At 40.5% G+C, this 13,835-nt stretch overlaps 1 protein-coding gene across 1 annotated transcript in view; it reads left to right on the forward strand.

Moving 5' to 3' along the window:
* Positions 1 to 13,835, forward strand: part of NUP210 (nucleoporin 210) — a 462,103-nt gene that overhangs the window by 110,801 nt on the left and 337,467 nt on the right. Inside the window, exons 6-7 of the mRNA XM_069206618.1 lie at positions 3,148 to 3,280; positions 9,520 to 9,678. Coding sequence (XP_069062719.1) covers positions 3,148 to 3,280; positions 9,520 to 9,678 — 292 coding nt within the window. The remainder of the gene's footprint in view (positions 1 to 3,147; positions 3,281 to 9,519; positions 9,679 to 13,835) is intronic.

The following is a 13,835-nucleotide window of genomic DNA, read 5'->3' on the forward strand; positions in this document are numbered from 1 at the left end:
ATATGGTTCCTTGCAATGAACAATGTAGGACAGGAAACGGGCCCTGTGTGAAGGAAACCTTAACCTCAATGGGTAATGGAAATCCATCCCGGGGCCCTGGCACTAGTGGACAGTGGTAAAAATCCTGGCAATAATGAGTTTTGACAGTGCTTTCATGAATATGCGATGGGTGGAATGGTTTAATAAATAAGTCACTGATTATTATTGTACGCTTCAGTGCTATCTTTTTTTATACCTTGTTTGTGCCATTACAGACAGGGACAGACCATAGAAAATAATTCTTGGCCACGGCCACTAAATTGGAGCACTAACTTGAATTCTGACTGCCATGGAGTGGCATTGGATGGAGAATCACAGGACTGATGGGCACGGGTTCTGGCACCATAAAATCCTTTCATGGACCTTGTCATCTGTCTGTGCTGACATTGATAAGCAAGGATACAGAGAACCACGGAATTATTTGAGGCAAAACCTTGGGCGCATTAGCAGTTCTGGTATTGACAGCCCGTCATCCTGTACAGTCACACATGGGTCTTGGCACACTTGCTGGAAACCTATCATTGTTGTTAAACGCCTAAGATTTACAATCCTGGCTGCACTGACCACACCTGTGTGATCACTGAACTGTTGATCAGTCTGAACAGTGGCACGGTTGGCTGTCATATGTGATAAACCACTATTAAACGCTATTTGGCAACTTGTGAGTGGCTTTTCTCACTGGACTGCAACTGTTGGGCACTGTATTGCTTCTGAATGGTACTTGTACATGATGAAAACGCGGTGGGTTAATGAGGTGTTCCCCTGGGCATGGAATGTTTTTGAGTCCCTAGTTGGCTGGGTTGGGACTTGGTGTCGGCTGAGCAGGGTTTATTTGACTTCTGCTGGCATGGTCTGTCTTCACCAGTGCACCCCCTACCTATTGTATGAATGAAGTAGTCTGGACTTGTCTGCTTAAACAAGGGACTAGATTCTCCCTTAACATTTTATGTGGTTTTGATTTTTCTAAGTATGTCGTTACATACAGCATTCGTATGCCTTCTGCTTTAACGGAGATTGCTTGAGACATCCATTGAATTTAAAACTGTTTACACTATTTTCAAGCAGCACGTGTAAAGTATCTATTTATTCATGTACACGTCGGGGCCATAGAGTAGCATTTACCTTTAACGGGATGCTTAAACAGAATCCGTTCTTATTCCAGGGTATAATCATGCAAAGACAGATATAATGTAGTAATTGTTGGAACCAATGCTAATTGAGAAATAATCCCCTCTTTTCTCTAGGCCCTTTGACATTAAATAGCCAGAGCTATTGAATTATTGCATATGTAGGCTGACTGCTCGGAGTGTGGATGGGTATGACCCCGCTTGAGTCCCAGAGTATCGAGGACCGAGAAAGCTAACCAGTTAAATTTTCTTCAGACATTGCTTCAAGCGAGATATACCCATTTCTATTGAAAACAAGAGCACTGTCAAAATATTTGTAGCCAAGCAGCACTTTGCAAGAAAAAAGTTAATTTGAGCGGATTTTATACCATGTATAGAGTTTCAGAACTCCAATAACATATCCTGTAGCCAGTGGGTCAAAAGATTTTTAGCAAATATTTTTAGGAGCCTAAATAGTCAGTTAAATACTTAGGGTTTGCTAAAAGAAAGACTTTAATTATATTAGCAATATTTATTTTCTCTCTTCACCACGAAATGGGAAGCAAGAAATCGAGGGGAAATGGATTGAAGGGTAATGTGGTGTGAAAGTTTTTTTTGGCAGATTTGGAATATCAAACCTGGAATTTGATGCACAGTTGTGCTAGATATATTGGATTATAAATAATTAGTGGGTAAGAACGTTGTGTATTAAATGATTTTTGAAGAATGTTTTAATATTGACTTTTTTTAAAATCCTGATTGATTTCTTGGGGTAGAGGGTGGGTTATAGCGTCTCATACCACATGCAGGTTATTTCTGAACACCTTGCCTGAATTGGAAGGTATAGGCGAAGGGTACTAAATTATACTCATCTACTTTACAGACCACTTTCAGGCCTTAAACTATATCAATATTTCATTTTAAGCTCCTGGAATTTGTATCGGCTTTGGGTGTTTTCCCCCATTACCCTAACCTCACTGTTCCGGTGGTTCTGCTAACATTTCTCGTTGAAAGTTGCACAGGATTTTGCCTTCTGCTGCAAATTTCAGGTTTCTGATACATTTATAGTCTTATAAAACTGGTCCATTCACTGCTTCCTCCCACCGATAGAAACTGCATCAGCCCTGCTGGATACGTTTGATCTTTTGCACTTAGCAGTAATGATGGAAACTGATGGTTGATTAAAACAGTCCTACTAAAATAAATGCTGCAAGCTCTAAAAGCTAATTCCAAGAAGCAAGTTGAATACCTTGAAGGTGAGGTCTCAGCTTTTATTCTTGTAGTACGCATTGACATTTTGCTGGAATCGTAGATATTTAATTAGCCAGACAACTAACATGATTGCCTTTTGCACTCATCCAGACCTGAAGTGCAGTATGGTAATTTACATTTCGGTCAATTTTTCCTTTGCCAAATTTCAGGCATCTTACTAGGTACGTATGCATTTATGTGACATTTGTTTACAGCAAAGTTAATCAGAATGCAGGAGAGTCATATTCAGGGTGAAAAGCAAATATACAGTTCAAGAGTGATTGGAGAGTTAGCTGGGCTCCTAGTGTGGAACTAGTTGCTTCATCGTTAGACCATTATTCAGTCCTTGGGAAAAGAGTCCACCAACAATTAACCAAATTGTCATAGGCCAAAACATTTCATTGTTCCTAACTAGTAGTGTGGACTGATAGCATACATTTCGTGAAGTGTTTTGAAAATGTATGTTCACCTATCATCTCTACCTATCTATCACTGTTGACCTTGCATATTTGTAACATAAACATGTTACTAACCTTAATTTACCTTTCAACAAGATCTCCTCTCAATGTATGTGTTGACCACTAAAGAAAGGATGAATAAAAGTGGTGGAGAAGTGTGAGAAAGCACAGATAACGCCGAGGTGAACGATGAAACCTTCTGATACAGTTGTTTACATGCATGAAATGTAGAGAAAAATGTAGAAATGCCCTTCCTCCAACCCCTAAATTTGTACTCCTTGCTTCTTTCTCAGAACGTGCCCCCCGCAGAAGTCCGACTGCTCATTTTGGAGAACATCCTTCTTAACCCAGCGTATGACATTTACCTGCTAGTGGGCACATCAATTCAATACAAAGTGCAGAAAATAAGACAAGGGAAGATTACAGGTTTGTTTTATGCTTATTATAGTCTGCAATGTATGAGCAGAATTAGCCATCCATACTATGGAAGTGAACAAATGAAAATCAGTGATTAGTGTATACCTCTCCCTACATCCTTCTTCTGGGACACGCCCATTCTTCAGAGTGCAAATTAAAGAGGCAACATGGACCCTCGTGTCCATACAACCACCACCAAAGTTTTCAGTGTCACTCAGTGGTTAAAGTAAGAACCCAAGAGAAGGGGGAACTGGACCAAATAGCAAACTTAAATAATAAAAGGACACCGTATCCCCGCCTTCCTGGGAAGGGCTGCCTGATGGTATCTCCAAGGCCCTCAAAGAGATCCCACTCTATTCTTATGCCTCTGGATGTCTCCCTGTGTATCCCAGGGTTCAATGTCTGAGGAACACCTGAGACTGGTAGTTCTTAGTAGGATGGAAACTCCTTCATGGAGTTCTGTTGCCTCACATAACTCCAGTCTGGTAGAAATTATCTTAAATAGTTCTCAACTCTCTTCCTGTTTCTTTCACATGGGACCTCAGGATAAGGTTTCTCGAAAGCCAGGTTAAATAGTCAGGGTGGTGTTTAGTTTGCAGAGTTCAAAGGTTTAAGAATCACCCCTAAATGTTCCACAGTTGTTCCATAATAGTTTTGTAGCTTCTTGGTCTGAATGCTGTGGTCTGACTCGTTTTGTTGCTTCATACTACTGCTACCACACAGTAAACAAGCATCCTGCACCAGACAGGGCTTTATAGTCATTAGTCATAAAAGGATAAAAAGCAGGTATCTGGTCTATTGCTGATTTGTGGGTCCCGTCATAATTACTGGAGGAATTCCCCTGTTCCAGGACGGGGATTTCCGAGGTCATCTTGTGCTATTTCTGCCAGGTGCTTTGCTGCTCCAAGCATCCTCTCTCTGAATCCTCAATGCAAAGCACCAAGGCTGCAAAGGGAAGCGATATTTCTAGCCTTGGCGGTTTCAAGATGGCTGCAAAGGCTTCCAAATCCTGCAAGAGCAAGTCTGAGAGCACATGCAAGAGCTGCAGTGCTCTCAGATATTATGTGAGTGACTGCAAACATCCCCTCCGTAGTCCGGGCAACCCTCGGGAGGCAAAAGTGGGCACAGAAAACGACCAGGAGAAAAGCACAAGGGAGAGATTCTGTGTTGGATGCTTTAGGTTCTCTAGAAAATGCTAATCAGCTATGTGACCTCCCCCATGGCCGGAATTGTGTGTGTATGTCTAGTGTGCCTATGGCTTGAATAGGCGCAACCTTTATGCTGTTCTAAGGTCCGGGCTGCCTGCGGCCAAGAGTGCAGGGACTACCAGTCTGGGGATATGCTGTTGGGGACCTGGGTGGTTTTGACAATACCCTCTATACTGTCTTGTTATTGTAAAAAAACTAGAATTAGTTCTTATTGTAAAAAAAGATTGACTTGTTACTAGCTTTTTTCCTTCTCTGTAAACTGCTTAGCTGTTTAATGGATAATGCAGTGTAATGTTCGTTTTTCGCTCCACACCCAAAACTGTGTTGTCAATTCATCCGATTGTTCTGCAGAAGAGAACTAGCCCTTGTGAATGCCTGAATTACTTTCCAATACCCGTGTTACTGCAATTCGTTTTCCCTATTATATCATCATAAGGTGTTGTCTCTGTTAAAAGCGGGCACTAAGCTGCCTAAAACATTTTCTTTATTTTACACATTTGAGAGTTGCATACGTCCTCATTCCATTCCCTTGATTAACAAAGCATTTTCTTCAAATAATCTTTGGTAGTAATGGGACAAGCGAAATGGAGTAATAAGTTGACTTTTCAGTGTCAAGGGCTCGTCCTCTTTTACCTCGTCATTATGCTTGCAACAGGGGAAGATGTTAAAAAGGCTCCAGTCTCAGCTTTAGTCTGGATAAAATAGACACCATAGCTGCTACGCAGAGAAACTGATACAGTTTAATGCCATTGCACCTGGTGCGTGTAAAACACCCACCATAAACCTAGTCCTGATAGCCACATCTCATACGTTACCCACCTTTCTTTAGCCTGTATTGGGTGACAATGTCAAGTATGAGAACCATGTATAGAGATAGATATATAGGTAGATACGGGTGTGCATATGTATTCACTGAAAAAAAGGTTAAAGTGACGTTATAGTGTTATAGATGGGTATGATACAAATATCTTGCTTTGCGTAAAAAAAAAAAAAAAAAAAACTCAGAAATTAACTGAATAAACCAAAGGTTAGAGTGATGTTATAGTTGGGTGAAAATGTAAGTTAAAACGTTTGAGCTAAAAAAAAAAAAAAAAAACACTGAAATTCAGCATTTCTATTTAAATAAAGCAACTATAGCTCACACACTTGCCATGTACAGTGATATCATTGATGCAATTTCAGATGTAATTAGTGATGTAATCAGTGATATCATAGAGCATGTCATGAGTGATGTAATAAATGAAGTCCTATGTGAGGTCTTGAGCAGTGCATGGGGAGTGCGTAAGTTATAGTGATTTCATTTTGGGTCACAATGGCCAGGGGGGGTCAGGGTATCCCAACCCTGCCCCTATTATTTGTTTTCTCATTTTCAAGACAAGGGAATCTATTGCCTGTGTCCTTTAATAGCAGCCACAACATTTCTCCATGTTGTGCAGTCCAATCTGAGTGTGAGTCCTAAGGGAGCTTCTTGCTTCTGCAGGAGCTAGGGTCAGACTAGGTGGCGGGGAGCCCCCGTGGCCAATCAACATCACTCTGTTTGAAGTAGTCCGGTGTACCCAACCATCCAGATAATTTTAAACTGTAACCTTAATCTCTCAAAAACTACTGAACAGATTTACACCAAATCACATAAAACACACTTTCTGGGTAAAGATCTAGCTTTCTGCCGTACTTGGTGTAATTCCATTTATCCATTTTTGCTGTAGGGCCGTTCAAAAACCCCCCTGGAAATGGCATGTGGAAATTCTTCTTTGGGACCTTTTGGTAAATTACCCCAAACACTTTATAAAAACGAGTAAGATCGATTTTTTTTCTCGGATCCATTTCCTATGGAATCTAGGTACTTACTAGAATTACTCAGTGGTGACCTCCATTGTGTATGTGTGTTTGTGTGTATGAAGCAGTGCATGCTCTAGGTAGCCAAAGGCATCCAGAATCCGATTCCCAAACTTTGCCTAGGTAGCCAGAAAACCTCTTGGTATTTCCCTGGAGAAGACATATGTAGACCTATTTCAGACATATTCGAAAACAAAATGCAACAGCATTACCTCCTCTAAGGGCAGGGTTACCAGATGTCTAAAGATATGTCTAAAAATAGACACCATTTTCTTTCCCACAATGCCCTGCAAACCTCCAACTTTGCTAGAAATCACACATTTTCCCCACATTTTTGTGAAAGAACCTTCCGGTATCTGCAGGATTCCACAAAATTCCTACCACCCAGCATAGTCTCATCAATACCGATAATTCTGGGTTCGGTAGGTTTCCCTAGATGACTGCTGAGCCCAGGACCAAAAACACCTTATCTTATGCCCATTTTGGAAATACAAAGGTTTTCTTGATACCTCTTTTTCACTCTTTAAATTTCAGCAAATTAATTGCTGTATACCCGGTATAGAATGAAAACCCATTGCAAGGTGCAGCTCATTTATTGGCTCTGGGTACCTAGGGTTCTTGATGAACCTACAAGCCCTATATATCCCTGCAACCAGAAGAGTCCAGCAGACGTAACTGTATATTGCTTTCAAAAATCTGACATCGCAGGAAACAGTTACAGAGCAAAACGTAGAGAAAAATGGCTGTTTTATTTATTTATTTTTTTTACCTCAGTTTCAATATTTTTTTATTTCAGCAGTTAAGGATCTACACAAATTACCTCTTGCTGAATTCAGAATTTTATCTACTTTTCAGAAATGTTTATCTGTCTGGGATCCAGCATTGGTTTCACACCCATTTCTGTCACTAATTGGGAGGAGGCTGAAAGCACAAACAATAGTAAAAATGGGGTGTGTCGCAGTAATATGCCAAAATTGTGTTGAAAAATGGGGTTTTCTGATTAAAGTCTGCCTGTTCCTGAAAGCTGGGAAGATGGTGATTTTATCACTGCAAAGCCTTTGTTGTTGCCATTTTCAGGGAAAAAAACACAGGTCCAACATTAATATAGGTAGAGATGTACATCAAGACATCATTAAGCGCTTTATTATTTTGTATAGTCTTGGAACACCTTAATTTGGAGAGAACATCTTAGTGTGGAAATTATACTTGAAACAGTTCTTCCTGATACATTTTGCCCAGACAGGATTCCAAAGGATTGCTGTTGTGTGAGCCCTGTGGGGCAGTTGCGAAGTGTATTTCATAGCCTACAGGAAACATAGAGTGCACATTCTTTACATCCAGACTTCTTTTAGTGAAATTTAAAAGGCACAGAGACTGGATGCAGTGAAGCAAGCAAGGTGGGTATTTTGCCTTTGTTATGGCAGAGAGGTTGGGGAAATGTAGCAGCTGGCCCTTTTTCAAAAGTGCCTGGTTCCTCTCCTCAGGAGAAGGGCACGTGAGCTATTCTACACCTCTGGCCACTACTGACCAAAGCTTTACTTGAAGTTTTAATGGACTTGCAATACCACCTGAAACATAGAAATTGTGGAGGCAAGACCTCCTTGTGCGTACTAAGGATTTCATCTAGCTCTCCTATCACTGATCCCTGTTCCTGCTTCCATAATGAGCCCAGTCTCTGGCCTCAAATTCTTCACACTACTTCAAGGTAGCTGTTATTTTCTATTGTGTTCTGGGTATTTAGGCCAATGTTTTAATTTTTACTCTCTTGTTGCCCTCCTGTTTTGAGATTCTTGAATTATAAAACGTGTACGATAACTGCTGTGAAGGCTGTCCCATTGCCAGTCACAACACCAGCAAAAGTCCATTGGCAACTTCATACATAGATCACCAGTAGGTGAAGCATGGGGTGTTCCAGAAATCTATCTCCAAAGGCTTTGTGATGCCTGCATCTCCCTATAATGCAATGTGTCCATGGGAATTAACTGTGGCTCCTCAGTCCTGGCAAAGCAGTTTAAATGTTGTTCTCGGTGATACTGAAAATCTATTTAGAGCCTCATGGCTTTACCCACTGTGTACACTGGTGAAGAAACACCAGTCCATCTTCAGAACTTCATGATTATGTAGTCTTCAATTTAGCAGCAGTCCACACCTGCTGTGTATACTGAGGCGTCCGTGTGGGGCAGTGAAGTTACTCACAACACGTACAAGTCAAAATTCTCTCAATGCAAGAATAACTCATTTCTTCAAGTCATGAATCCAGTTAATTTGAAAGCTGGGAGCGAGGCTTTGGAAGGACAGCTGGGCCATCATTGGCGTCCACAAGGTAACGGTTTTGGATGAAGTTGAGACATTCCTTAAAGTAATAACCTTAAAGTAATAATCATAATGCTTGCTTAAAAATTATACTTTAAATTATATTTAAATGAAATTTGATTTTGGCACTGTTATTTGTGATTGCTATTTAGTCCCATTTAACTTCGTCAAAAGATGCCAGAAGCAAACATAAGTTGTTAAAGAAAAAAAAAAGCCATAGGTGTGCAGCCAAGGCCGCAAGCAGGCCAAAAGGCTCCTCCGATAAAAATATTTTCTCTTCATGAAGTTGTTGAATTGGTAATCAAAATGAATGCCTGTGGAATTAAGCTGTGACTTTAAGATGTGTTAATTCATTTTGGCTTTTAATTGGGCACCTTGTGTAAATTTATATTAAAATTTATTAGGAAAGGAACCTGACTTACTTTGCTATTTGATTTGCTTAGTAGACAAAGTAAACACATTTTAACAAGTCATCAGAGATAAACAGTTAATTTCTGCCCAAAGAAAAATCGCGAAGAATAATAGCACATTTTCAGTGGTAGCAGTACTTTACAGCCTCGTTTTAATTGAGTTAATTCTCTTAGTTTTGGGGCCATGAATAACACGACCTTTTAGAGCTGGCTGTTTATTTTTGTTTCTTGTTTAGTGTTGTGCTTCAATTATTTCATAACCTCAACAGAATGTGCTGGCTGTACTACTGATGTTATACCTAATAAATGCAGTGGTATATTTATTAAGTACCACACGTCTAAAAGATAAGGCAGCTACAATTAGCTTAAGAGTAATGATGTATTCAGAGATGATCAGTGGGTCATAACGAAGTGCCTACTTTAGGTGGTCCTTCAATTGAGACAGTTTTTCTGTTTCATTACTTTTTTTTTGTCTATCCAGAGTTAATCATGCCGTCTGAACACTATGAACTACAGCTGCAGAACAACATAGTCCGCCCTGGGAGTGTTCCGCATTGGCCAGTTTGCAGATTAGATCAGGCAACCTCAACAGTCACTGCATTGCAGCAGGGTCAGGCAAACCTGTTGCTTGGGCACAAAAATATCCTTTTTTTGTCTGAAAGAAGGCACCTTAACATGAGTTAATGATCATTGATTGTTTTTCTTTATATACAGTTGGAGTGTTTCTATTTGTTGCCTTTTGAATTGTCTGCTTGTTTAAAACCCCTTTATAGTCAATTTACTATTGTTGCTGCTAGTACATCTCCATTGTTAAATGTCCCTTTCTGCAGAGATGTGAATTAAGTCCAATAATTACGGTTTCAACTAACAATGAGCTGACTTCTGTTTTGATCTTAAAGTATTAAAATGACGGTGGTAGTATACATTTTATGTAAAAGAGGGTGGGTATTATTATGTAGCAGTAATGCATCAATAGAATGATCATTACAATGAGCAATATTTGATATTTTTGGGACATGCTAGCTGGAAGTTGTAGTTTTTACTGTCTGCCAAGTGTCAGTATCTACCATGCTAAATTGAACTTGTCTGTGGTCAGGCTTAGAGTTTTTATTTCCACTAATACAGTGGGCACCCTTTAAGGTAATGATTGCAATGGAAATCACAACAGAAGCTGTTAAAAACAGACTTTGCATATACCCATGCATGACTCATAGAATGTATGCTTTATCCCTGCACTTTTGTGCACCATTGTGGTTCTATTTTTCCACCTATAACCGTGGCTCAGAATCTCATCCATTAATGCCCTGTAAATGCCTACACACTTCGAGGTTCCTTATTTTTAAAATCTTTTCTGATATTTTTCTGCCTCTCATCTCTGCTTTCAGTTTATACAGCAATATTCCGATTAATATGGCCTGGTGACTTCTTTTGTAGGTACCGTGTTTTGTAGTCCTGACTAGATCAGACTGGCCATAACCTCACTCCTCCTCAGCTACCATGGTCAAAGCCTGTTATCACACAATAGAATAGGATGTTGAAAAGGAAGAAGTTGTCTAGTCAGTGAGTAACAAACCTTATTGAATAGTAAACTGTGTTTTGAACACTGAGTCCCCTGAAACACAAGTTAACGATGAAAATGTAAAGACATCCGGAAGACCCTCTAACACATCTTTCTCTCTCACTCTCACCACACTCCTCAGGCCAGCTATCTATAGCACTTCTGTCACTAGGTTCATCTGACACTGACTTTTCACTTAACACAATTATATGACAGCAAACTACTCTCTGCCGTTCTTGATCTTAGATGAGTAGAATCTTTCACAAGCTTCCGGGTTCATTCACAGACTGTGCACCGTATAGGTTTCTCATGTGGTGCCTTTAATCCATCTTCTGAGGAAATAAGTGCTTTTGGATTGTCCCCTGACTGACACTTTTTCATGGAAGGTATACTTCATGGCAGACAAACCTGATTTGTCTCTCAGGCGGACCAGGATGATCTGACTCTGGAACTGCATTAGGCTTTACGTTTCCTCCCAGATTGATGTGCAGGCCTTCCCTCTATTTGGTCTTCCATTTGTAGCTTACTATCCTTTTTGGATGCTTTGTGTGACGTGAAGACCAGTATGGCTGTTACCCCTCTCTTCATTCAGTATCCTTTGGTTGCACTGCTGCTTCTATCAACCCAGGGCACTGGACACCTGATGACTGACTTGCCAGAGCACCCAATCTTTGCCCCAGCCATAAGGATTGATTCCTGCTCCAGACTCTTCAGCAGAGCCGTTGAGTATAGGTGAAGCAGTGGTTGATTCATTACAAGGCATCTTCTGTACAAGCAAACCAACTTGGCTGATCGAGGTACTAATCCAGACAAACATAGTGGTACCGGTAGTTGAGACCATAACCGGACCTGGGGAGTGTCTCTGCTTGTGCAGCAGCCACTACTTCCACACTAAATCCAGCTCTGGCTATCAAACCCCTGTAGCAGGCTCAGGAGATCGACTTGAAGCTACTTTCTAAAGTAGCCTTTCAAGCTCAGTCTATTGTGGTGATGGTTGCTTCCACCAGCGGCAAAGCATCCTTCTCCCACATTGGCAATGAGTAAAAATGTCTAGAAATGTACATGGTAAAGATGTACTGGTATAGCTGTTTCTACCTTAAGCTGACCAATGCCAAAGACATAATTGCCAACTACTTTCTTTATTTCCTGCATGCGTTTGATTGGTATGCCGCCTTCCTCTTACGCTGTACAAAAACAATATGTTGAGCCTAATCAAAGAAGCAGCCGAACAGAAACTCAGGACTTCATCAGTGTTTAAACTTGCATCTGTCCTTGTGCGAGCAATCTTGGCTCATTTGTCACTCCCAAGATCACCCATTTAATGAGGGGAACCAGTTCAGTTACTCCATGAACAAGGTGTGAAACAAGTACCAGATGGGCACAGTGATAAACTAATCACTGCGTGCCATTTAAGCAGGTCTGCCAAAATTTAATTTCCAAGTCAGGTGAATTGTTTTCCATCTTCAAGGCAGAGGATCATTTCATTCTTATTTTCCAGAGGGCACCTCTTCTTCCATAAGCTGTTCTCGGGTCTCGGAGGCAGTGTTTCAGGGAAAAAGCAAGATTGTTTTTCTTTTCCAGACAGAGGCTGAAGGATCCCACAGTCTTCCCTGGGGAACTATCACTCTTTTTGGAGCCATCTCATTGTCACACCCCACTTCGGTAAAGGTGCAGGTTTATTTCCACTGCCACCACTAAACCATAATTACAATTAATGTAAAGTCCCTCTAAGTGGTTTGAGATAGCTATTCTCTATATAGATTTCTTCAAAGAGCTACCCATCCACTTCTTTCACTGCTATCATCCCTAGGACTTATGGAGATCATTAGGCTGTACCTTTTAGGAGCAACAGACCGGGCGATATTTTGAATAAGGGATATTAATGTTACTTCCAATATTTCTCTGTGACAAAGAGGGATGATAGGTTTTGTCCAGTGCGGACTCTTCATGAAGTAAATTAGTGCCCTTTTACCAGTTCCCCATGTTCATGAAGCTGTCTTTGCCTCTGGACCTAACAATGACTAGCTGTGCTCTCTAGTCTTGTTTCATGCCTCCACCTACTTACCTGTCCTGTAAGAACACAGTAATTACCTGCAAATTCAAGTGAAAATGAACAGGACTAGTAAGGATGCTGTCATTACATATCTGTGTCACCTCTAGGGTTTTCACAAATAAACTCTGGCCCCAGTGACTGCTTTTCTGCTACTCTGGCCCTAGGGACAGTGCTTCCCTTACCTTATGGAGTGCCTTATCAGATTGATAGCAAGGAGGGCTGCAGGATCCAGGTTATCCCAGACCCTTCATACCGTCTTAGGATTTCTAGAAACTGGCTAAAATCCTCATTGGGTCTATCTAGGAGGATTGAATTCCTCAACCAATTCAGCACTCTGGTCAGTCAAAAACTTTCCTCCTTCCTGATGTGTGTGACCCAGAATCAGGCAGCGAACCACTTATGTACTTTTTTTCCAAGACATTTTTATAGTTTTTATTTTAAGTAATAGTAATAAATCAACAAATAATTATATCAATAGTACAATCAGATTGCGAACATTCTCTTGTACAACCAGTCAGAATATCAAATCAGTTTGTATTTGTAATGCATTATCAGTATAGCATTCTTGTATCAAGCTTTGTTTTCTAGTCAGTCATTTACGTCCTTCGTAATTCAATTAACGGTGTAAAATATTTAAAAATGCGTGCAACTTTTAGCCAGCATGTTTTGTACATCAAGAACCTGTTCCCGGCACTATTTTATGAGGCCAGTTTTGTTACTTGAGTTCTTCATTCATGAAGTCGATCACTGTATTAGTTGCCAGACTTGTGTGAATGGGTATAGCTCCTTTTCTTTGTCTATAATGCTCCTGTTGTGAGGATCACCTGTGAGTAAGGTCTTTATGTATTCCTAGATAGAGGTGTTCTTTCGTTTGCTTCTCATGTACTCTGGTTTTTAGTTCAGTATTAATCCACAATAATCCTCTTTCCGAGCAACACATTAATGGTGCAGTTGTTCATGCCATATATGTATCTAGTGTTATGCCACCCACCTGATTTCCAGTCTTGACAAGTTTGACTTATGAATGAACAGTGGGGTCCCATCCCTGAAAAAAGGCCTAATGCTGAATTGAAGGGCAATATCCTTATATGCATGCTCATTGACTCCTTCTCTGATACCAGAGACCCAACAGAAGATCAGGGACAGCTGGGGTGTTCCAGATTTACCTTGCCAAATTTGGTTTTGT

This window comes from Pleurodeles waltl, chromosome 9, assembly GCF_031143425.1.
Source record: "Pleurodeles waltl isolate 20211129_DDA chromosome 9, aPleWal1.hap1.20221129, whole genome shotgun sequence".
NCBI lineage: Eukaryota > Metazoa > Chordata > Amphibia > Caudata > Salamandridae > Pleurodeles > Pleurodeles waltl.